The sequence below is a fragment of the Clarias gariepinus genome, chromosome 19, assembly GCF_024256425.1.
Source record: "Clarias gariepinus isolate MV-2021 ecotype Netherlands chromosome 19, CGAR_prim_01v2, whole genome shotgun sequence".
In the NCBI taxonomy this organism is placed as follows: Eukaryota; Metazoa; Chordata; class Actinopteri; order Siluriformes; family Clariidae; genus Clarias; species Clarias gariepinus.
In genome coordinates, this window is record NC_071118.1 from 15313018 (window position 1) to 15339288 (window position 26271).

At 37.3% G+C, this 26271-nt stretch overlaps 3 protein-coding genes across 3 annotated transcripts; 1 reads left to right on the top strand and 2 right to left on the bottom strand.

Moving 5' to 3' along the window:
- Positions 1–6913: 6913 nt before the first annotated feature.
- On the bottom strand, positions 6914–8183 carry LOC128507472 (growth arrest and DNA damage-inducible protein GADD45 gamma-like). The gene is made up of 3 exons (XM_053478419.1): positions 8032–8183; positions 7735–7939; positions 6914–7628 (listed from the first exon to the last, which is right to left on the bottom strand). Exons 1-3 carry the CDS (start codon positions 8130–8132, stop codon positions 7515–7517), a joined length of 420 nt encoding a protein of 139 aa, XP_053334394.1. The 5' UTR covers positions 8133–8183; the 3' UTR covers positions 6914–7514.
- A 3326-nt stretch (positions 8184–11509) lies between these two features.
- Positions 11510–12877, top strand: gadd45gb.1 (growth arrest and DNA-damage-inducible, gamma b, tandem duplicate 1). The gene is made up of 3 exons (XM_053478418.1): positions 11510–11713; positions 11831–12035; positions 12145–12877. The coding sequence occupies exons 1-3, from the start codon at positions 11571–11573 to the stop codon at positions 12256–12258; spliced, it is 462 nt and encodes a 153-aa protein (XP_053334393.1). The 5' UTR covers positions 11510–11570; the 3' UTR covers positions 12259–12877.
- Positions 12878–14151: 1274 nt separating this feature from the next.
- Positions 14152–24009, bottom strand: nim1kb (NIM1 serine/threonine protein kinase). Its single transcript, XM_053477997.1, is given in 5 exon segments — positions 14152–15409; positions 16702–16764; positions 16766–16971; positions 17494–17759; positions 23783–24009. Coding segments are annotated over 5 exon segments (1293 nt in total). The 5' UTR covers positions 23791–24009; the 3' UTR covers positions 14152–14659.
- Positions 24010–26271: the final 2262 nt, after the last annotated feature.

Consider the following 26271-nt stretch of genomic DNA (forward strand, 5'->3'; position numbering starts at 1 on the left):
ATCATGTGGAAGGCCTGTGTTCGATTCCCAGTCAGTGCCCAAAACCCCAGCCACTGGATTCAGTGACAGTCCCAAGCTCAGATAAAAATGGGAGGCTTGCGTCAGGAAGGGCATCCAGCATAAAACCTGTGACAAGCTTGAGTGCTGACCGGATGGTCACCCCTTAACCCTCTTGTCATGAGACAAAAAGTAGATCTTCAGCTAGATAGGCAGATAGGCATTTAAGCTAGTTAGCTGGTACTGTACTTTCTCATTTACTCCTCAGTACTGTTAGTATAAATGCTAAATGCTAGCTTTTTTTCTGAAGTTTTTGAAGTACTTTTCTATTACTTAGAGATAATTGTCAATGCCGCTTTCATGTATTTCTTACCAACATATTAATATTTCAAATAGTGAAATATTCTTAACATGCAAATTATAGTGTTGGGGAATTAAAGTCAGATAAAGTTTTGCTTATAGGCTTGATCCAGGACACCATGACAAAAACATTATACTGTATAAAGAAAAGCTAAAAAAAAAATAAAAAAATGGATTTTTAGTTTTAAAGTAAAAGGTTCAAGGTTTTATATTTGTCTCTGCCACCATACACGCAGACATACAGAAGAATTAAGATACCTTTTTTCTTCTCTCTCATTAAATGTCAACTGTCAGTGCATTGTCAATGCAATATAAAAAGTTTGTATAAAAATGTGAACGCACAAAAGCACAATATCTCAGGAAGATTATTTTAACCAATAAGGTTAATTCCTATTACCTATCAAACTCCAAATGGATCAAAAAGTCCAGATTTTTTTTTTTTTTTATGTTACAAGTATTTTGCTTTCTGTTTATTCATTCTATTGTGAGGTCAGACATTTGAGACCACAGGGATTCACTGTTCAGCAGCCAGATGGCACTTGATCAGCCAATCAGAAGCTGTTACCATGTTCGAGGAGAATGGCCTTCAGTTGTAAAGTGTAAATCAAAGGCAGTGGTTTATTCCACAAAAGTAAAATCTATATTAGTGATGTGGCTAATTTCATTGACTCATATTGCTTATATCATTTCAAGCATTAAAACAAGAGTCCTTTAGTCCTATTCTTTCACATAATTTTACATTTTTTTGTGTGAATATAAAAAATTGCATATATAAACAATTTGGGGTTCTAACTGTTTTACTTCTAGTTTAAAAATAAAGGTTGTAGATTTTCGATTGGTCTTCTTTGTTTTTGTTAATTGGACCCCAAAATGCCCAGGTTGATAAGCAACTTTTACAGTAAAAGGGAAATTTGTGTTCGTGTTGTCCACAACATTTATAGAAATTCAGTTAAACTAATTTCTATTTGTATAGTGACTTAATGGATATTGTCACAAAGCAATGGTACATGGAAAAAGTTACGGGGGAGGGGGGGGGGGAATCCTAATATATATTTTTTTATTTAAAAACTAGATTCATAAATTGACCAGAGACAAAAATAAAAATAAACCAATGAAAACTTGGACCAGTATCTTTTTTAATGGGTCAGTTTAAGTCAATTATTATATCTTTGGTTAGTCTTCTTTATTTAATTTTTTACTATATATAAAATCTTGTTTACCCTGGTTTTGTTATGCTTTCTATATTGCTCTTTGCCTCATCCACTCAAAGAGTGAGGCAAATTAGTAATTAAGAGTAATTGAGAGTAATTAATGCTGTTGCTAATTATTGTAATGCCATTTACTGTAAATGGTTTAACCTGAACTTCTCCACAAAAGACCCATAGTGAAGATGTTTTATAATTATTTATAATAAATGATATAAAATGCACACAGAATTTGTTTATTTAAAAGGGTATTCATTTAAGTTTATTTATTCATCTTCATTAAGCAGTTCCCCATTAGGTCACAGTGGATGTGAAACACTGGGCCACAGAGTGGAATGCTAAGTGTGCTCTATGGGAAAATCAAAAATAGGCAAATGTTGTACTGACATGTTTTTGGGAAGTTGGAGGGGATCAGAGAATCCTGAGGAAACCCCAGAACAAAACAAAAGTCCAAAATGTTTGAGCACAGAACATGATTCTGTTTCTTATTTTGGGGGGTGGGGAAACAAGTTAAGAATGGCACACATTTCTATTTTACAATACACAGTACTATATAGAGTATCAGGCATAATCTAATTAGCATCTGGTACATAACTGCTCATAACCCTACTTTCTACATTAACATAAGGTTATAGCACAAGATTCAGTTTTCATAGTGTACAGTACATACAATTTTTGGAGTAAGCAAAATTGTAATTGCCTTTATAAAACAGTTCTATATGAAAAAATTAATATTAAGTACAACCCCAAATCAGAAAAAGTTGGGACAGTATGGAAAAAGCAAATAAAAAAAGAAAGTAGTGACTTGTATTTCATTGCATACAATATGAACACAAACTATTTCATGTTTTGTCTGGTCAAACCTCATTTCATTTGTAAATGTACATCCTTTCCTGTCATTCGGACCTGCAACACATTCCAAAAAAGGTTGGGACAGGAGCAATTATGCGCTATTAATCAGGTAAATTGGATAAATAATGATGTGATTTTAAACAGGTGATGTCAACAGGCGATTGATCGACCGTTTGCCAACGAATATGTGACAATTTTTTTTAAATGTTTAAAAACATTTCCCTAAAGAAGGATAGGAAGACATTTGGATATTTCACATTCAACAGTGCATAACATAATTAAAAGATTTAAGGAATCTGGAGGTATTTCAGTGCGTAAAAGACAATGGCGCAAGTCGATCCCTCAGGCGGCACTGCATGAAGAATTGTCATTCATCTATAAACAATATCACCACATGGACTCAGGACCCATTTGGCAAACCTTTGTCAAGTACCACAATATGTAGTTACATCCACAAATGCCAGTTAAAACTGTACTGTGCCAAAGGGAAGACCTACTATATGTTAACAGTGTCCAGAAATGACTTCTCTGGGCTCGGAGGCATCTGGGATGGACCATCACACAGTGGAAATGTACTGTGGTCAGATAAACCAGTATTTCAGGTATTTTTTGGAAGGAAAAGGACGCCGTGTGCATCTGACCAAAGAAGAAATGGATTATCCAGACTGTTACCAGCACCAAGTCCAAAAGTCAGGGTCTGTCATGGTATGGGATTGTGTCAGTGTCCTTGGCAAAGGTAACTTGCACTTCTGTGATGCCACCATTAATGCGGAAAAGTACATAGAGATTTTGGAACACAATAAGCTGCGTTCAAGAAGACATCTTTTCCAGGGACGCCCATGAATATTTCAACAAGACAAGGCAAAGCCACATTCTGCACACATTACAAAGTGCTGGCTGCAGAGGAAAAGGATACAGGTATTTGATTGGCCTGCCTGCAGTCCCGACCTGTCTCAAATAGAAAATGTGTAGCATACTGTTGCCCACCTTAATACTTGTGTAACCTTAGTTCCCCTTAGTTTATTACAGGTATTGCATATCATGGTATTTATTTATTTATGTGTTTTAATTTGGAAATTAATATTATTTAATTATTATTTACAGTGCATTATTATTTTGTCTATATCTCTGCATGTGTAATATTTAATTTATTGGTTATGTTACTTATGTTAAGAGGAACTAACAAGTTACCTGTCCTGGGTTCCCAGGGGGACACGTGAGAGAGTGAAACAGTGTGAAAAGCACATGAGAGAAGTTCATATACTGTCGTGCTGTTTGGCTTAATAAAATAAGTTTTGCAAACTCAACTGTAGCCCCCTTTTTCCCCACAGCCAGAGAGGGACTGGAGAATAGTCAGACAAGTCAAGAAAGAAGGGTTACACTTGTTCGCAGGAAGAATGAGACAAAATTACACCTAAAACACTTCATCACTTGGTGTCTTCAGTCCCTAAACAAGTGTTGTGAAAAGGAATTGCAACATTACAAAGTAGTAAATGCTTTACTGTTCCAACTTTTTTTGAAATGTGTGTGCAAGAACCATAATTGGAATACCAAAAAAATAAATAAAATTCATGAGGAACACATTAAATAATGTGATGTTGTATTGTCTGCAATGAAATCACTACTTTCTGTGTCCCAACTTTTTCTGATTTGGGGTTGTAAAAAAACATTTCAGACACATTGTGCACAAAGGTCTACGTTAGCAGAAATAGAGTGCAAAGAAGCCACATTTACTTTATACAGTAACACTTTGCTTCTCAGCCCCTATTAATCTTCAACTGTTGAGATTTCAAATTATAACATAATTTGCCAAAAGTTATATATTTCAGAAGATTAGTTACCCATGTCACTAGCACTACTATAGTAACTGTTTAGAACTAGGAACTGTGACTTTTACATACCAAACCCAAGCTACATTTACAGTATATGTACAATATTAATTGTAATATTGAAATAAAATTATCCCAGCTATTTAAATATGTTCACAAAGTAGTTCTGCCTGCTGTGAAGCACGCTGAGGAAGCAGGGAACCCGGAGGAAACCCAACAAGCATGGGGTGAACATGCAAACTTCATGCATAAAGACATGAGACAAGAACTAAACCCTTGACCCTCAATGGGCAAAGCCACAATGGTAACCACAATGCCACCATGCCACCTAGGGAAAACATGAAGAGAGAAATGCGCAAATCAAGTGTTTACATAACAAATGTTTACCTACTGAACAGGTTATCACTCTCACTCACTCACTCATCTTTTATATGGCTTTATCCTGTATTTAGGGTCGCGGGGACCTGGAGCCTATCCCAGGAGGCTGAGAGCAGGAGGCAAGGAACACCCTGGACAGGGTGCCAATTCATCGCAGGGCACATACACACACTCACACACTCATTCACACACTACAGGCATATTTGGAAACACCAATTAGCCTAACCTGCATATCTTTGGACTGTGGGAGGAAACCGGAGTACCCGGAGGAAACACACCAACCACGGGGAGAACATGCAAACTTCTAGCACACAGAGACGAAAAATCGAACCCGGACCCTGGAGGTGCAAGGCGAAAGTGCTAACTACTACACCACGTGCAGCCAACAGGTTATTAAATTATTATCATTATTTAAGTGTCATGAAATTTTCCACTGGGCTGGATTAGGTCAGACTGAGGTGGTTACACGATTCCAATTATTTTATCATTCCAAGTACTGGAATATTAGGCTCAAGGTAACACTACAGAGAGTGGAGTAATGCAAACTCTGTAATGTCACAGTGTGGTCGTGGAATAAATAAGCACTCTTGAAATGTTACTAGACTAATCAAAATTAGTGTACTGGAACTACATATTGTAGAAATGTGGATGGTATACAGTATGTGGAATCTGGCAACCCAACTTTGTATTGGAAAAATATATGCTGCTTGTGAATGTTTTTCATCAGTCATAAGTTATATAAGAAAGGAAATGTTTCTGGAAATGTTTGGGAATGTTCTGGAAATCATAAAGTAAACATTACCTTTTTATGATATTTGAGAAATATTACTGACTGATGAAAAACATTTACAAGCAACATGTATTTTTTACAATTTAAGTTGATGCTCCTTTAAGTTGCTTGTAAACTTGTAGCAGCACTTTAGACACATTATACATAGTTTTTAAAGCCGTGTCTCAAGTCACATGACCTTTAAAAAAAGCAGTAATTTTGCTCCATATATAGGTTATTATTTTGTTGTTTATAAAGTTATCATCATATATCTCAGATGAGTGTATATTTGAGCAAATACAGTTTATTGCTGACATTGTTACGTGAATAACTTGTTTACTTGTCACAGTAGATAGAAGGTAGAAACCTTTCTAAAGAGGTCCACAATGTGTCTGATGCAGTATCTGAATAAAGTGATTAATTCATTTATTGTCTATACAGATTATTGTCTGCAGGGGCCTGGAGCCTATCCCAGGAGACTTTGGGCATGAGACAGGGTACACCCTGGATAGGGTGCCAATCCGTTGCAGGGCACACACACACTACAGGCAATTTGGGAATGCTAATTAACCTAATCTGCATGTCTTTAGACTGTGGGGGAAAACTGGAGTACCTGGGGGAAACGCACCAAGCACAGGGAAACGGAAATCGAACCCTCAACCCTGGAAGTGCGAGGTTACAGTGCTAACCCCTACACCACCGTGCCACCATACTGAATAAAGTAATTTTATACAAATTATTATTTACCACAATATTTATAGATAAAAATACTGACCTTTCCAAACAAACTTTTGTTCCAATATTGTTAGTGTTTCTTGGTTATAATGCTATCCTTAATTCTACGGTAAAGAGAGAGAGAGAGAGAGAGAGAGAGAGAGAGAGAGAGAGAGAGAGAGAGATCTGCCCAACAAAGAGCACCAACTAGATGCCATCTCCTGGATTAAATAAAATTCATAGAAGTTTATACCCTCACACAGATTTAAAATGATTAAAACACTTTTGGAACAGCAACACACTTTTAACTGGCCTTCTGTACAGCTGATCACACAAAAACCGTCAAACTGACTTTTATGGGACTTTCTAATTCTTTTACTAAAATCAGGTTAATAAAACTTCATCAATTTTAAATATACATTTAAGTTATTTTCAATCCGTTCTATTCGGTCTGATAAACTGAATAGAAAATAGTTTTCCTTAAACTGTACTTGGTTTGGCAGAAAGGTCCCAGTATGAGTTTTCTTTCTTCTTCTTTGACTTTCTGCTGTTCCCTTTCAGGGGTTTCCACAACAAATCATCTGCCTATCCTCTAACCCTATCCACTGCATCCTCTTCTCTCACACTAACTAACTTCATGTTTTCTCTCAATGCATCAATAAATCTCCTCTTTGGTCCGAGTATGAGCAAAGTATGTATAAATGAAAGCAAGTTATAACCCGATATGTTTTTCTTCCTTTATTTATTTTTGTATCACAGTTAAGTAAAAAATTTTTACAAAAAGGTAATTTTCACTAACTTATGTGGCTATTATTTTATTTATTCATTTTTTCTAAAGTGAAACCTTTAGACTTCATTTCTTGTCATAAATATTTCTAAAGTTAAACCTTTAGAGAATAAGACAATTCTGGAAAGTGGAAAGAAGCATATTGCCGACAGTAAGGTACGTTATACTGTGCGGCAATTACGTTTTTTAAAAGAAAATGTCCCTGGTGTTGTTAAGTTCATTTTTCTCAAAAAAACGTCGCTACGACGCACCACCGCGTCCTCTGCGTGTCTAACGCATGATGCGAAATTTGCGCTGTGGAACACAAACTCGCGTTCTCCTTCCTCTCCAAACCTCATCCGCACAAAGAATGAGGGCCGCTGGGTCGCTCTCGTGGCATGCCCGGCCTCGTTCACATAAAGAAGGAGGACCATCTTGGCATGGACGGGACGAGAAGCGACAGAAGCATGAGGCGCAAGGCCACTTCGGGCCTGCATGCCCCGCGCTGCCTGGACTGCATTAGAGCCTCCTCAGAAGCGTCCAGGCATGTGAAGATACATCATCATCATCCTTTATTCAAAGGATGCATGTATTTCCATTAAGGGGTTAAAAGCCTCTCGTGTGAGAAGAGTCCCATCAGCAGATCAGCGAGCTGGCAGAATGATCTCTGGAAGCCAGTCGTTGGAGCAGCGGCTTTCTTCGCAGAACATGTGCAGCTTCTCCAGAGCTGGGTCTTCCCATGAACCGTCAGCTGGACTCTGTGGAAATAAAATCATGATGAGCACCTCTGAACAGTCGTTTAGTAGATTTAAATGCGACTGATGCTGTAGACATATTGCACTATGTGCATGTGGCACGTCTTACCGTGATAAGAAGGCAGTGGCAATCCTCAGTCTGATCTTTAGCGCCGACAATTTCACCAAGACGCTGCACGTCATTCACTCTTACGATGCTGATGTCGTTATCAAAGCAGAAGGCCTGGATGAGAGTGAAGTGGATTTGAAGCGCGATGTCGCACTCAAACTCTTCATCCATAGCCAGGATGCAGAAGGACACGCTGTCCGGATCACTGCAGATATAAAAAACAGTGCATGAGCTTAAGTTCTCTAGGAGCAGAGTATAATTTTGTTATCTTGACACGCACATATAAGGACTACTCACTCATTCATGATTTTTGCGCACTCGTAGACACCGACGGTGACGCGACCCTCAGCCTCAGCGGTCTGCAGAGCCTCAGCCAGAGATTTGCTTTCATTAACCATCTTGAGTTGGGGTTTTGTAGTAGTAGAAGTCGTATGATCTATACAACTGGTAAGCTCGTGCAGTTTGGAATGAATTTTTGGTGGCACGCGTCGCGCATTTATACTTGGAAGCCGGCACGCGCTTGCAATCTGATTGGCCGAGGCAGGACAAAAAGGGGACAAGCCTTCTGAGGCGCGTGCCTATAGACATGCATGACATCTCAAAGAATTCATAATGCAGAAAGGTCAATTTTGCACGCTGATGACTTTTAATTTGTCTCTGTTTTTATAGAAAGGTTTTGTTGAGTAGACATGTGGGCATGTGCATTAAAATATGCATGGAAGTTTGCAGAAAATAAATTATATTAAATATTATATATATGTATATATAATTAAATATTTCACGTTATAGTGTGCAAATAAAATTCTCCACCACCACAAAAAAAAGAAAAAAAAAGAAAGCAATGTCTAATAGGGTAAAGTGGGGAACATGGAAAGTTTTGATATACTAATATCAAAGTAAATGTACCTATGTAAAATGTTATAATTACATATGTAATGTGTAAACCTGCCAGTAAGTCAAGTACAACATAGAGTCTCCACCCTATTAATTTATCATACTCAATGAAATTTCAGCTGATAATGTGCAGATTGATTTCTTTATTATTTTTACGCCTTTCGTGCATTTCTCTGCTTTTTTTTAAAGACTGAGAAACCCAGTTGAGAAAAGGTATAACAAAATATGGTCCTGGTGTTTGACACAGTCTTTAAAAAGTTTTTAAAAAGAAAAAGAAAGAATTTGCGTATAATTAAACCTGTGCACATTAGAATCAAAACCAAAGGGCGTGTGGTTGTTGATTATAAGGTCAGACACGCGTAGCTGTTTTGCATACATAAAAGTTGCCCGACTTTGTACGCGTGGCATATTAACAACTACACCTCCCCCATACCTCCACCCCCCTGCCGCCACTCACAGGCAGAGGCATGGAGCATCTGTTCATGGGGGATTAAATGATCAATAATCCCTAAAATACCAACTATCATGTTTGTGGTAAATATCTAAAGAACAATTTAGTACGCGGTTTGTTGCATATGATCTACATTGATTTGGGTGTATAGGCATATTATATTAAGGATGAAGATGATGATGATGATGATGATGATGAAGAAAAAGAAGCAGATCTCTTGGTTAAAATATAAGATTGTCATGTATAAAACACAGCTCTGAGTGTTTTATGAAGGTAAACATATGTTGGGGAGGTATGGGGGTGTAATTGATAAATGAAGTGGATGTTACTTTTAAGAAACTATCATAAAGTTATGATAAGAAAATAAGATTTTCCCCTACAATGCAAAAACTTTTAATAAATTTGATAATTAATTTGGTTTAATGTATTTTTAAATGTAGTATTAAACATAGTAAAGGTATTACTAGCAAGATATTGAGTGTTTATCTTAAAATGTCATCTGTTTTAAGGCAGCTCCTTCCTCTTCCTGCCTGGAAGCAGCACGCGCCTGCTGTTGCTCAGAGGACAATAAGAAGCAAACCAGCCTATTAAAAGGAGCCGGATTTATGGGGGCTAATCTACAACTCTGTGTGAGTGTGTGTATGTGGGGTAGAGTGTAGGGAGGGTACTAAAAGTAATTGTTCTCAGGACCACCTGTCACTCGGGAGCACGCGCAGCAGCGCGAGACGAACGGGCTGCAGATGTGACGCGCACACAATACAGAAAGGCAGACGAGCTGCACGCGCCTCTGCTGAGGTCAACTCCGCGGTGCACGTGCATGCAAATTATCTAAATCGTTTAATTTAGACTTCTACACTACCCTAGCTGCCCAAGCATGCCTTTGTTTTTAGATTACTAATCCGGGCCAATGGTTTCTCTTTTTTATATAGAGAATCAACATAGTGCACGTGACCTAACCTATAGTTTGCAGAATGTTGCAGTGAGTCATTATTCAATATTTTTCCTCCATACAAACTCTCATAATTAAGGAGTTTCTTATCATTTAATTGAAGTAATTAGTATACAATAAGGAGCTTTGGACCGTTTTTTTTTGTAACACAGTCTGTTCCATTTCCAGACGAAAGCTATATAGAAAACGCAAATGCAAACTTGTGCTTTATTTTACTTTGGTGTAGAAGATGAACAATGCTACAGGGTGAGGGGTAAAGGGTGAGCAGAGTGGGTGTGACCAAGAGAGGCCCTTCCATCTGCTCCTGTTCTACACAGTAACAATAGACCTGAATCTGTCAGCGTCTATCTGCTCTCTATGTTTAAGCACGACATTACTACCTGCAGTTCTTTATTGGTTTGAGCTACATTTTGTCCGATCTCTAAAACTATAACAGAAATGAACTACCTGATTTACCAGAAATGGGCCTATAACATAAGGCTGCTTAGTCTGACAAATACTGTATTTGTAAATGCTAAACTTCGTTACAAGAAATGATTAACCAAGTGTTGTTATAAATGTATGAATTGACAGTGATAACCCTCCGACGCTCCTAAAAGTTTGATTACAATATCGTGTCGCAGTTTACGCAAACATTTCCATACGTGCATATCACACACATGCATTTTGTTTACATTTATTTTATATGCCAGAAGCATTTGCAAAGTGCCCCCCCGGCAAAGCTGCTCTGTGTCACGTGACTCACTCGGGCCCGCAGACCCAGGCAGATTGCATGGCAGGGCATCATGGCACGCGTTGCTCATTTGCATGTGTATAGGCGTCCAATAATAGAAGTTTCTGAATTGACAATAGGGCCGTTTCAGAGTGTCTACAGATGGCCACACTCCACCTGTCCTTTTGCACGGGGAGGGGTTCACTTGCACACTTTCTTTTTTTTTTCTCCCTAGCAGCTGTAATAGACCTACTCCCTTTAGAAATCTTGTTTACATTTTACTCAAAACTTTCCTAAGGGTAGCCTATATGTATTTTTTTTTATTTCATAAAAAAAGTTTCACAGATTTATATGATCCAAATGATTTGCATTGGCCAACTTCGACGTTTATGGACTTTGTAGCCTTTCATAAAGGCTAATTTTGAAGTTATAAGGCATATTTAAAACAAATTCTCAATAAAATTAAAGTGTTTCTTTCATTGTCATAAGACATGCATTCTACAACGAATATGTGCTTCAATCTAAATATAAGATTGGGATTTATACTTTACTTATGCTAAATTGTTTTAAAGTGCCATGCAGTCTAGGGCACAAAAGGGGGCCATGGATTATCTCTCTCAATCTGCCACGAGCCGGAGAGTGACAATAGTATTAGCATACCAATGCAGCTTGGACCAATCAGAAAAGGCGCTGTTTCACAAGCACCACGAGACCAAGAATATAAAAGCCGACGCTGGCTGTGATTCAGCACCAGTCTTTCTCGGACTATCCTAATTTACACATCCCTATTCATCTTGTGCTTGTCTCGGAACGACTTCTAACATCGCATCATGACTTTTGAGGAAGTTGCCATCCAGAAGCCCAGCGAGAGAGCTCAGGGCAGCGGTAAAGCCCTGGAGGAGCTTTTGGTCTCTGCCAAATCGAGTGAATGCCTCACCATCGGCGTGTATGAATCTGCTAAAGTGATGAATGTGTAAGTACCCGATTCGTCCTCTTGCTTTTAGAATCACAAACGTACCTTACTGCGTATGATTAAGTCCTGCATGCGATGCGTGATACTCATGTCGTATTTTCTTTCCAATTTCTGCAGTGATCCGGACAGCGTGTCCTTCTGCATCCTGGCCATGGATGAAGAGTTCGAGTGCGACATTGCGCTTCAAATCCACTTCACTCTCATCCAGGCTTTCTGCTTTGATAACGACATCAGCATCGTAAGAGTGAGCGACGTGCAGCGTCTTGGTGAAATTGTCGGCGCTAAAGATCAGACTGAGGATTGCCACTGCCTTCTTATCACGGTAAGACGTGCCACATGCACATAGTGCAATATGTCTGCAGCATCAGTCGCATTTAAATCTACTAAACGACTGTTCAGAGGTGCTCATCATCATCATTTTATTTCCACAGAGTCCAGCTGACGGTTCATGGGAAGACCCAGCTCTGGAGAAGCTGCACATGTTCTGCGAAGAAAGCCGCCGCTCCAACGACTGGCTTCCAGAGATCACTCTGCCAGCTCGCTGATCTGCTGATGGGACTCTTCTCACACGAGAGGCTTTTAACCCCTTAATGGAAATACATGCATCCTTTGAATAAAGGATGATGATGATGTATCTTCACATGCCTGGACGCTTCTGAGGAGGCTCTAATGCAGTCCAGGCAGCGCGGGGCATGCAGGCCCGAAGTGGCCTTGCGCCTCATGCTTCTGTCGCTTCTCGTCCCGTCCATGCCAAGATGGTCCTCCTTCTTTATGTGAACGAGGCCGGGCATGCCACGAGAGCGACCCAGCGGCCCTCATTCTTTGTGCGGATGAGGTTTGGAGAGGAAGGAGAACGCGAGTTTGTGTTCCAACGCGCAAATTTCGCATCATGCGTTAGACACGCAGAGGACGCGGTGGTGCGTCGTAGCGACGTTTTTTGAGAAAAATGAACTTAACAACACCAGGGACATTTTCTTTTAAAAAACGTAATTGCCGCACAGTATAACGTACCTTACTGTCGGCAATATGCTTCTTTCCACTTTCCAGAATTGTCTTATTCTCTAAAGGTTTAACTTTAGAAATATTTATGACAAGAAATGAAGTCTAAAGGTTTCACTTTAGAAATATGTCAACATAAAAAAACGTAATTTTTTTTTTCATTTTAATTTTAACTACTGTAATTGTAATTTTAATGAATTCAACAAAAATAAATAAACTGCTTAAATGAATATTGTCTAATGTGTGATTTCTGCACTCCAGTCGCTCATTGTGACAAAATCTAAGTACTGGGATAAGTTAATGCTTGCACACGCTTGCACTTTTGGGCGGTGTGAGTACTGTCAGCTGCCTGGCCCCATCCTGGCCCCGTGGCCGCTGATCTGCATGTGTATGACTCAAACACAATAGCAGCACGCCTCTGGCTCAGACTGGGGCCCTGCACAAGGGATCCATTGTTTGGGGCGGCAGATGTCCGAGCTGCCACGCAAACTCCATCTGCTGTATGAGCAGATGGGAGCTGAAGAGCAGGCGTTTGTGTGTGTGTTGGGTGGGTGGGTATTTATGTGTGTGTGTGTGGGGGGGGGGGGGGGGGGTGGTTGAATAAATGCTGAGCTTACTTTCGTACTGGCTTATAGTTTGCTGCTGCATTGTTTACAATGTGCATCTGCCAATATCAGGCGACTGCACCCTCTTTTCAAATTAATGTCATGGGAGTGTGACCAAGCATACATAAATGGCTAGTGTTGGATAAACACACGTGTTTAATTAAAAAAAGTAGTATACAAAGTAGACACACTCTCACAATCGTGTGTGTATGGGTATATATATATATATTATATATATATATATATATATATATATATATATATATGTATGTATATATATATATATATGTGTATATACAAGTATATTCTGTATGTGTATATATGTATATTTGTACTCAAATTTTTTAGTATTTTTTTTATTTTTTTCCCCCAATAATACTTGCACAATATTTTTATTACTGTATTATCCATATTTATATTTATTATTATAATTGTACACCACTATTGCTTGTGTAGCTTGCATATAAGAATTTCACTCACATGTACGGTACCAGTGTACCAGTAACGTGATGTGACAATAAAAGCAACTTGACTTGACTTGACTTGGATGAACATCCAGTGTTAAACTTGTGTCCAAGCACCGTTACACAATGGTATACAGTATAAGTGCTAAAAGTAATATATACACTACCATAAGCTTTTTGTGATTAATATACAGAAGCAATACTAACTGCTTCTACAAATAGTAATATATATATTTTTTAATGTTTGGTGTTTTATGATAGATAATTCATTTTTTTATACTAAAAGATGTTTGTAGAAAGTGTAAATAATATATGGGCCTACACACTTAACTTTCAAAAAGCACAAAAAGCATGTTAATGGATAGAAAACAAAAAAAGAACATAGTACTGTATTTTTAAATTGCAGTTCTATAGATAAAAGAATATCTGCTGTATAATCTGCTATATAGAACACATTATTGCATAGTGCGATATAGAATTCAGTCACAATTCTATTGAGATCTCATACAGTCTGACAATAACCTTAAAAGCATGCTAAAATCACAGTCCAAAACTAGCATTAAATAAACTAAATCAGATTATATACACAATGCTTATATTAAGTCTTTTCGTTAATAAAATGGAAAACACTGAGATTACATGCTTGTGCTACAGAGCTCAGATTTAGGTGTATGATTTTTGGTGTCTTAGATCGGTAATGATTATATACTTTTTTAAATCCATTATTGAGCATTTCATCGGATTCCTTAACACAAATTTAGGATAATGGTTACAGTAAAGTGCAGTTTAGGATTTACATAGCCTATTGCCAGATCCCCCTGCAAGACAATGAACTTTGTGAACTAGAAAAAGTCAAATTAATGTGCTTCAGAAGCTTATTAGGAGAGAGTGCACAGTTTTGAGGTGTGTCGTAAATTTCTGTAGGCACGAAGACTGTCCCGCTTTGGGTCTTTGACTACACCTGTGATTAAAGGCAGACACTCAGTTCCCCTGTACTTTTGGATCCGATGGAGTACAATGCGATAGATGCCTGTTACTGGGCTTTGACTGTTTTTGCCCTTGTTGTTGAGAATATGTTCCTCTGTGACTCCAATTTCCTGTAGGACAGCATACACTTCTTCTCTCTCTGGCCATATTGGCCACATCCTCAGCAAGTGGTCAGGGTTAAGCTGGTCCAAGTGAGGAATTGGACGTAGAATGTCAACTGGAAGCAGCCACTCGCAACCTAACATCTGATCCAGTGCACAGCGCTCTGTAGGCTCTGGCTTAAGGATCCCCTCGATTAGGCGTTGACATGGAGCAGACACCCATGTGGGAAGAACATAAACTCCCTGTAGCACACAGTGGCGCAGCTTACGAAGAGTGTCAGCACGGAAAGGCATAGTGCCAGTCACCATAAAGAAAAGAAGAACCCCCATGGCCCACACATCAACAGGTGGTCCCATGTAGGCCTCATCTTTGAAGAGCTCTGGTGCTGCGTATGGAGGAGAGCCACAAAAAGTATCCAACATCTGGCTGCAGTTGTTGATTTTTGTGCTGAAGCCGAAGTCAGCTACCTTAATGCAGGAGTTGCTGGTGAAGAGGATGTTTTCTGCTTTTAGATCACGATGAATGATGTTGTTGTCGTGCTGAAAAATGAATGAAATGCATGATTTACCATATATACAGATACTGCCAAAATAAATTATTTCACAATCCTCAAATGTGGTGCAAACTGGTAATCGACAAGTCACTTCCTTTGCTTGTAGTTTGTTTCTTGTGATTGTGATTTCTACTGTTGTGGCTATAGGGAGTGCATTGTTCAGCATCTTTTTTAAGTGTTGACATTAGCCTACATTCCATTATGATTTATACATTTAGTTATTGTTTTTTTTATTTGTTACATGCTGGGTTTTAAAATGTATTTATAAACAGATCAGCAAAGCATGCAAGCAATGTCTGTATGAACGTCCATGCACAGGTTGCATACTGTATGACAGGTTAAGATAAAACCACAATGATATTTGTTTTTCCTAGCTAATGCCAAATAGGCTGGGTTAAATATTTCTAATCTCCTGTGATTTTCATGCACAATCTCTAGAGTTTGCTAAGAATTGTACAATAAACTAAATACATCCAGTCAGTGGCAGTCCTTTTTACAGAAATGCCTTATTCAAAGTCAACAGAGAATAGCCAGACTGGTTTAAGTTGACAAAAGACTACACTAACTCAGATAACCTCTGTGTACAATAAATTTAAGCAGAACAGCATTTTAGAATGCAAAACACATAGACTACACATAGAATACTGTATGCCTATTAATACCACAACTTAAATGACACAGCCATTTTAAGTACCTGTGCTGACTTTGTGCATCTTTTCATGGCCACAATTTACTCACATTAATTTATCTATTTTCTTATGATGATTTTTAGCATAATAGTGCAAAAGCAAAAAATATTTCAAACAGGTTTTTTAAACATCGAAATGTGTTCTGTGTTTTTCAAACATTTACAGGGAATTACAGTATTAGAGTGCATCTGGAAAATCTTCAGGAATTGCAGGATCAAATCTTGACTAGAATCATCAAAGGAATTCTTCAAACATTTTGTGGAATCAACTAATTAAGATTGTTTTTTAGAGCAAAGAGAATCCCTGCCCTTTATTAATATAGTGTTCCTAATTAAGTGTGTGGTGTATGACTATGTGTCATAGAGTAAAATAAGAATCATTGGTACCAGTTGTTTGGGTTGGAACAAAATTTAGTTAGTCTAATTACAATGTATAACTTTTTGGAAACGTGGCTTCAGAGCCAAACTTAAAAAGCAAACCTCAGACTCTAAACATTTCTTTGCGAGTAAGGTTAGTCATGCATTCTAGTTGTTGATAATAAAATAGCAATAGTACAATTAAATGAATGTTTTAATGCTGCTGAACTGACCATGTACTTTACTGCAGACAGGATTTGGGCAAACACAAGTTTGCTTTCTAGATCGGAAATTTTTTCCTTGAGAGCTGATCCTGGCATGCAGATCTCCTCCTCCAGCATACTCAAGCACCAGGTATAATCGACTCGGTACCTCCATCACCTCATATAGCCGAAGTATGTTTGGATGAAACAAGCTTTCCATTATAGAGATCTCTCTAAAAAGCATCCTCTGGGTCTGAAGGTCCAGTCGCATCTTATCCAAGACTTTGATAGCCACTTTGTCTGAAGAGCAAACATAGTGATATTGTTGTTAGCACATTTAACATGAGATTTATGATTGATAAAAAAAAAATGTAGTCACCTGACCTAGAGATGCCAACATTGAAATCAAGTAAAACTTTGCAAGCAGGGAAAAAAAAATCAGAATTTACCACCAAAAGAGTTTTTTTCATCATGTGTGCCAAATAGCAGAAAGAAAAAAAAAAAGGAAGGCAAAATCTGATAGCAGCTCCTTCATTTTTTAACATTAAAAGAACCAAGAGTTCACCTTTCCTGCTGATATCACAAGATCAACTTGATTTACATACTGTACAGTGTGCTTTCTCCTTGAATGAATCGCCTTTGCCACTGGGTGCATATTATTTGCAATTTATCTGACCAGAGCTTTGAGTGAAAAAGCATAACAGCGTAGTTTCAGGTGTCTACTGTGTCATCATAGCAAAAGGAAAAACATAACTCCTACAGTTAAACAAGAGATGTTGGCATCTCATATTTTATAAGTTATAAGTTATGAATCTTACCTACCCTTGGTAAGGGCATGGAAGGCCAGTTTGACTTTGGAGAAGTTTCCACACCCAATGTCACCACAGACTTTATAGAATCCCACCCTTTTTCCCACATTCAACTCTTTGATGGTTTTCTCGTTATGACACATATCCAGCATTAGTTTCTGCAGAGGTGTGAGGCGCCTGGATGAATCCTCTTCTTCCGCATTATCTGGATCATAGCTCGAGCTGTCTGTCAGGCTGTACAGGCTGTGCAATGGCTCTTGTGCAGCTGTGATTTTTGCTCTAAATGACAAAATTTGAGTATAATCTTATGTTAAAACAACATTCAGTGAGTGGACCATATCAAGCCTAGGGTGAATGCCAATATGCTACAGTATGCTTTTCTCAGCACATAATTTTTTCAACACTGACAAAAAAACATAAACAAGAACAGGTGCAAGGTTTCATTTCAGATACATAAAAAAAGCAAAGCGGGCCCCATATTAAGAATATGATATGGCATAATGCATTGCATGGCAATAGGGCATATTAAGTTATATTTAATAGTATGTGATCACTGGTCAAGCAAAAAATACAAAGCATTAAAAATACATGTTTAAAATCTATTCTTTTAAAATTTGATACTGTGAGGGTAGACCGCTAGAGGGCAATGTTTTGTGTTTGTAGTTTTTGTTTGTAGACAAAGTTTCCCAGAAGGCACCTCGGTTAGTAGTTTGTTTAATTATAGTTGACCTTTTGGTTTCTGGAGCTTTAAGTTAAGTTTATATTTCTCTTAAGTTAGTTTGTCTCTTGTAACCTCTTTGCATGTGTAGTTCTTAGTCTGTATAAATACTAATCAGTGCACTACTAACCTGCTTAGATCTTAGTCTGTCTAGTCTCCTCGTCTGTTTAGGTACTAACCTGCTTAGCCACTAACCTTTAGAGTTCTTAGTCTGTTTCATACCTAGTCTGCTGTGTACCTAGTCTGTTCATCCCTTGGGTCTCTGGCTACTAGCCTGTTTAGCTACTAGCTAGCTTAGCAGCTAATGTGCGTAACAACTAGTAGGCCTAGCCAAGTCTGTCTTGTGCGTTAGCCCCTTGCATGTATTGTCCCTTGTGTTTAGTCCGCTAGGCCGTTTAGTGTGTCTTTGTATGTTTAAGTGTTTTTTGAGTTCTGGGGTCCGTTCTTCGTACGTCGCTTGACACATCCGAGATGAACTGACACATCTAAGATGAGATCATCGTGCTAATTACGATCTGGCTAAGTCGGTTCTTCGAGCACACCTGTTGTTGATGATTAGTATAGCTGTATTGAGTTGTCTAGGATTATTGCGGGTTCGTGCGTTGGTTTAAAAGGCGATATGCATCGACAATAGAAACACTGATCACAAGCCCTCTGATTGGTTGATGAAATGGAAAAAGAGCGGCTAATTTTTTTTTGTAACGTATCATAACGTGTTATGCGCTGAAATGCCCCACTGCCATGGATTGCCCCCCTACGTAATCGCTATCAAATATTATATTAGAACATAAATTCATAAGTTTATGGTTTTCAAATTACAAATTACATGAGACAATAAAATAAAATAAGCAATATGAAAATAAATATGTTGTACATGAAAAAAATAGAAATATTATGTATACTTTTATATTGTTTATTTTATAATAAAATTAGTTTCGTCCAATTTATCATTATAAAATATTTATTTTTAATATATAATATTATATATAGCATATTTTTATGACAAACCCCTGAAAAATAAATGTGTTACAAAATAAACATTATACACGAATTTGTATTAATGGTCTTGACGGCTGTCTCGTGCCTAGGGTTTATTATAATAGTAATATCATTTTTGATAACAATAAACCTATGAACTTATGTTCATATATAATATTTGATAGCGATTATGTGTGTGTGTGTGTGTGTGTTGTCCATGGCAGGGGGCATATACTTTTCTTTTTCCACGTGAGTCAGTCGTGCTCTTTAACCAATCAGATGTGACCTCGCCATTTCAACCAATCATAACCCGCCAGGAGCGCAGGCTAAATCCTGTTTACATGAAATAAACCTGCTCCCGAGCAGGTTCAAGCTTACGGATATGTTGCTATGACAACAAATGCTAGAAGCGCATCGAAGAACGAAACAATCCATAATCAGGACAAATCCACAACAATCAAATCCAGCTAACTGAGTTAGCGACGTACGAAGAACGGACCCCTGGGGTCCGTTCTTCGTACGTCGCTTGACACATCCGAGATGAACTGACACATCTAAGATGAGATCATCGTGCTAATTACGATCCGGCTAATTCGGTTCTTCGAGCTCACCTGTTGTTGATGATTAGTATGGCTGGATTGAGTTGTCTAGGATTATTGCGCGCTCGTGCGTTGGTTTAAAAGGCGATATGCATCGACAGTAGAAACACTGATCACAAGCCCTCTGATTGGCTGAGAAATGGAAAAAGAGCGGCTCAAATTTTTTTATAACACGTGTTATGCGCTGAAATGCCCCCCTGCCATGGATTGCCCCCCCCCCCACATAATCGCTATCAAATATTATATTAGAACATAAATTCATAGGTTAATGCTTTACAAATTACAAATTACATGAGACAATAAAATAAAATAAGCAGTATGAAAATAAATATGTCGTACATGAAAAAATAGAAATATTATGTATACTTTTATATTGTTTATTTTATAATAAAATTAGTTTCGTCCAATTTATCATTATAAAATGTTTATTTTTTATATATATAAATATTTATTCGCATATTTTTATGACAAGCCCCTGAAAAATAAATGTTACAAAATAAACATTATACAAGAATTTGTATTAATGGTCTCGACGGCTGTCTCGTGCCTAGGGTTTATTATAATAGTAATATCATATTTGATAATACTAAACCTATGAATTCATGTTCATATATAATATTTGATAGCGATTATGTGTGTGTGTGTGATTGAGAGTCCATGGCAGGGGGCATATACTTTTCTTTTTCCACGTGAGTCAGTCGTGCTCTTTAACCAATCAGATGTGACCTCGCCATTTCAACCAATCATACCCCGCCAGGAGCGCAGGCTAAATCCTGTTTACATGAAATAAACCTGCTCCCGAGCAGGTTCAAGCTTACGGATATGTTGCTATGACAACAAATGCGAGAAGCGCATCGAAGAACGAAACAATCCAAGATCAGGACAAATCCACAACAATCAAATCCAGCTAACTGAGTTAGCGACGTACGAAGAACGGACCCCTGTTTATAGCCAACTTTGTTTGTTTATTAAAAGACTTTGTTTCACCATCATCCCCCTCTGCGTCTATGCCTAAACACCATGCCCACAGTCCAATAACTAACAGTAACATGACAGATACACACATTACCCACTGAAGTACCAAAGTACTTTATCTTCTGCATATATTAAATATAATCAGATGTATCTAGTTTTTCTTTTAATAATATTTAAATAAACCAAATAAGGTTCATACTCTAGCTCAATTCAAGCTTTTCCTATGAACCTTGATATTGTGTGTGTGTGTATATATATATATATATACACTGCGTGTATATATTATGTGCCAACAGAACAAGAAATTTTAAGCCTAGAATTACAAATAAATAAAAAATAGGTTTTATAACTTTAGATTTTGTTTTTGTCTTAAATTTTATTAATATTTTCTTAAATTTAGGAGAAATACTACTTACCATTGACTATATTTAATGTATTATCAGTTAATATGCTTTTTTTGCAGCAAATAAAGTAGAAAACATAAATTAGAAATAATTAGTTTTGTTTCTTCACTCTGCATTAAACATAAACTACAGTCACCTTAAGGATTATTACTGCGCTAATTTTCTCCATTTGTTCTGTACTTTTTTTACCCATCCCGAGGCATCTAGAGTAGACAAAGGCCAACCCTGCAAGGATCCTGAGGCATCCAGAGAAGGACCAGCTCCTGGACTTCATGTTAATTTAAAGAATTTCTGTTATATTGTACTTTCAGTGTTGAGTCTGGTTCCTCTCAAGGTTTCTTCCTATTGCCATCTCAGGGAGTTTTTCCTTGCCACTGTCGCCGTCACCCTTGGCTTGCTCATCAGAGACATTTCATTCATTCATCTCATTATTATCTAGACACATTTTTCTTACACACACAATTTATTATTATTATTATTATTATTATTATTTCTTTTTTTTTTTTTTTTTTTTTTTTTTTTTTAATGAATTTCTTTCATTTTTGTAAAGCTGCTTTAAGACAATGACCATTGTTAAAAGCGCTATATAAACAAAATTTAATTGAAAAAATTTAATTGAATTGAATATTAGGAACACCATACTAATACAGTGTTTGACCCCCTTTCGCCTTCAGAATTGCCTTAATTCTACGTGGCATTGATTCAACAAGGTGCTAAAAGCATTCTTTAGAAATGTTGGCCCATATTGATAAAATAGCATCTTGCAGTTGATGGAGATTTGTGGGATGCACATCCAGGGCATGAAGCTCCCGTTCCACCGCATCCCAAAGATGCTCTATTGGGTTGAGATCTGGTGACTGTGGGGGCCGTTTTAGTACAGTGAACTCATTGTCATGTTCAAGAAACCAATTTGAAATGACTTGAGCTTTGTGACATGGTGCATTATCCTGCTGAAAGTAGCCATCAAAGGATGGGTACATGGTGGTCATAAAGGGATGGACATGGTCAGAAAGCCCATGGCATTTAAACGATGCCCAATTGGCACTAAGGGGCCTAAAGTGTGCCAAGAAAACATCCCCCACACCATTATACCACCAGCCACAGTCACAGTGGTAACAAGGCATGATGGATCCATGTTCTCATACTGTTTTCGCCAAATTCTGACTCTACCAATTTGAATTTCTCAACAGAAATCGAGACTCATCAGACCAGACAACATTTTTCCAGTCTTCAACTGTCCAATTTTGGTGAGCTTGTGCAAATTGTAGCCTCTTTTTCCTATTTGTAGTGGAGATGAGTGGTACCCGGTGGGGTCTTCTGCTGTTGTAGCCCATCCGCCTCAAGGTTGTGCGTTTTGTGGCTTCACAAATGCTTTGCTGCATATCTCGGTTGTAATGAGTGGTTATTTCAGTCAAAGGTGCTCTTCTATCAGCTTGAAGCAGTCGGCCCATTCTACTCTGACCTCGAGCATCAACAAGGCATTTTTCGCCCACAGGACTGCCGCATACTGGATGTTTTTCCCTTTTCACACCATTCTTTGTAAACCCTAGAAATGGTTGTGCGTGAAAATCCCAGTAACTGAGCAGATTGTGAAATACTCAAACCGGCCCGTCTGGCACCAACAACCATGCCACGCTCATTCGGTTTGGAGTTCAGGAGATTGTCTTGACTAGGACCACACCCCTAAATGCATTGAATTAGATAATTGCATTAATGAGAAATTGAACAGTTTGTTCCTAATAATCCTTTAGGTGAGTGTATATCCAAAATATGTAAATATTGTAAAATGGGCTATTTTCTAATTATTATTATTATGTTTTGCCATCATACCAGTTATAGTAAGTGATGTACTGGTTTATATTCACTTTGTTGACTGGCATCAGTCTATCAGTACATAAGAGGACATTCACCAATGCCACTGATGTTTATATGTTTATGCAGTTTTGTAGCTGTTGCTACAGTACCTGCCATAACATATGCACGTCTACAGGGTGTGTAAAAAGTTTATAGGCAATATAGCTATAGACCATTGGTGACCTTTTCAGGCAGGATGGTGCACCACCTTATTTTGCTTGTGTAATTTTAATTTGAGTGCATGGATAGAGCAGCATTTTCCAGATGTGGAACAATATGGACCTCATGAATGGCCTCCAAGAAGTTTAGATCTCTATGTGATTTTTCACATGAAAAACGAAAAAGATAAAGTGTACAGGACAAAGCCTCGAACACTGGAGGTTCTCAGCAATATATCAGGCAACTTCCTTCAAAAGACTGTGCATTCACCGTGCACGCTATCAGTGCTTTAATTTTCCTATGTAATAAAGTACATGTATAATTTGTTTTAATAAATTTGTATTAGAAATATGGACTTTATTACTAATTCTTAATGGCACTCTGTAATTTGGTTTAAAAAAGGCAGCTTGCAGAAATATTTAGTTTTACAGGAGAAAAAAAAGAGCTATATGCAGTTTGTAAGACATGTTACATTTTCAAGAGGAGTTACTACAAGCAAGGAGTTTCCCTGGCACAAAGAGGGAACAAAAACAAACAAACATGCAAATCACGGAGGTAAGCAGTAAAACGTTAAATTAACAATAGAATTAATTATGATTTGATTTCATGTCTCACCCTTGCATACTGCTTTTCAAACAAGATGAATGCACCTGCTTTACGCATACTCCTATAACTTTTCTGGGATGTCAGAGATTATTGAAGAGATGTTAGAGATTGTTGAAGAATCAAATAATTCTGATAATGTTCCCATAGAGTAATCCACTGGAAGAAAATCACCCAAATCTTTTCAAGAGATATGTTGATCCTGTGGGAGTTCATTTCTTCTCCATGTTAAATTGTTGGTTACTGTTCAGATGAATGATGTCAGCTCTCTTAAGATGATCCTAGACCTCTTACAGTCCTCATTCATTCTCTCAGACTTTACCGGTCTTGCCAACAGTGTAGGAGGGATTAAATTTCTGACAAGCATCTTAACGTTTAAGCTTTATTTAAATCTACTCTAATCTCTCAGTTTACAAAACAAGTAAGTTATCGACCCCATGAAATGACAGACACAAGCTCAAGCATTACTGGAAGCCTTTTAATGTATATATCAGATTTATGATGCATTTGGCATCTTGAGAAAAAATCAGCTAAAAATCAGCTTGGAACCGCTTTATAGGTTGAGCTCTGATTTGTGTTCAGTGTAAGGCTCTGAATGTTATGTAACTTAATAAGATTAGGGCTGTCCCTCTTTGGCACAATGTGATTATCCTTACCTTCAAATTCATTTGGGCCAGTCCTTTTAAACAACATACAATAAAAGGGCATGTTTATATTAACTGAGTAATTTGATTAATGCTAACATTGAGCGTGTTATGGTTTAATAAACAATTTTACATTCAACTGCATTCACTCAGAGGCAGAGGTTAACATTTTAAGTTATAACAGACAATGAAATTAGTTGCTAACCGTGACTACTCCATTAACATGACTATAAGAAAATAAAACGGAATAGATAAATCATAGTTGGACATCACACAACTCGACTGGCCATTATTAAACAATTGCTCAGCAAACATCTAGTTTACACTAAAATTTTGCCCCATCAAAATTTTTTGTATTTTTGGTCAATAGCTATTGTAAACAATTTTCTATGTGGATGTGGCATTATTATTTATAATTTTAAACACATTTGTATTTACTTCGCTATTGCATATAGCTTTTTATTTTGCTTTTTTTACAGGTTAAAATGGTAAGACTGAATTATATGGAAGTATAACAGTGGCAAAATTTCTCAAAGCAAAATAGCAGGTTGAATTACATGAACTGAAATTCTGCATTGCAATTTGATCTGAATTGAAAAAAAAAATCCTTAGAGAAATTTCAATGCTTAAAATTTGGGGCTCTGCAATTTATTTTAAAAACATTTAAACTTAAATGCAAAAATATTCAAGTTACTAAATTGCTTTTCAAAAATATTTTTAAATGTTAAATATTATTTTTCAACCTTATAAATTCAAGTCGACAAAATCATTTCCAAAAGAAACATTTCAGTTTAATATTTAGTATGAAGTCACAAGTCTTTGAACAATTAATACCATTTGCACTGTGACTTTGTCACATATAAAATTGTACATCAATGGCTGCACTGCAATTAACCCAATTTCGCTTTTTTTAATTGTAATTTATATCCTTTTATTCTCGTAGTTTATGTCCAGCATTGCACTAGTAACTCTGGTCGGTTCTCAAATTACCCTGTGTATACTGACCGTATGTACAGTGTGCAATCTATAAGCTGTCTTACTGTTACTGTCTCTATTGCTGCTGGATATCTGGAATTTTCTCCGGATCAATAAAGTGTCTATCTATCTCTCTCTCTCTCTCTCTATATATATATATATATATATATATATATATATATATATATCTACAGTGGAACCTTGGATTACAAGCATAATTCATATTTTAAAACACTCGTAAAATCAAAGCAAATTTTCCCATAAGAAATAATGGAAACTTTAATTATTCGTTTACCAGCGCTAAAAAATAAATACATAAAATAATTAATACAAAATATAAAGTAAAAATAAAACAAATTACCTTGCACTTTACCTTAAAAAAAAGTAAAAATAAATCCTGACAGATAAATGTTTCTTCTTAAGCGCGCAGCCGCTGTGTGTGTGTGTGTCTGTGTTTGTGTGTGTATTTGTGTATGTGTGTGATGCTAAAGTAAGTGGAGAGGAGGAATCAGCCCCTTTTCCTCTCACCATTCTCGTCTTACACAGTAAAACTTACTCGTGTCTTATTTGAGTTTCACACACACACTAACGGAAAGACTGTTTTATCTGTAAAATAATTTGGGAACACCAATCAACCTAACCTACATGAAACCGGAGTACTCAGAGAAAACCAACCAAGCACAGGGAGAACATGCAAATTCAATTCAATTCAATTTTATTTGTATAGCGCTTTTAGCAATTTTCATTGCCGCAAAGCAGCTTTACATAGTCAAAAGAATTATTTAAGTTTGTATGAAATGTGAATTTGTATGAATCAAAATGGTCAGTTTGTCCCTGGTGAGCAAGCCGAGGGCGACAGTGGCAAGGAAAAACTCCCTGAGA

Coding starts and splice junctions, on each gene's coding strand:
- LOC128507472 (XM_053478419.1), bottom strand. CDS start 8,132: ATGGTTAATGAAAGCAAATCTCTGGCTGAGGCTCTGCAGACCGCTGAG. Junction 7,940..8,031: donor TGCGCAAAAATCATGAATGA/GTGAGTAGTCCT, acceptor TTATATCTGCAG/TGATCCGGACAGCGTGTCCT. Junction 7,629..7,734: donor GCCACTGCCTTCTTATCACG/GTAAGACGTGCC, acceptor TTATTTCCACAG/AGTCCAGCTGACGGTTCATG.
- gadd45gb.1 (XM_053478418.1), top strand. CDS start 11,571: ATGACTTTTGAGGAAGTTGCCATCCAGAAGCCCAGCGAGAGAGCTCAG. Junction 11,714..11,830: donor TCTGCTAAAGTGATGAATGT/GTAAGTACCCGA, acceptor CAATTTCTGCAG/TGATCCGGACAGCGTGTCCT. Junction 12,036..12,144: donor GCCACTGCCTTCTTATCACG/GTAAGACGTGCC, acceptor TTATTTCCACAG/AGTCCAGCTGACGGTTCATG.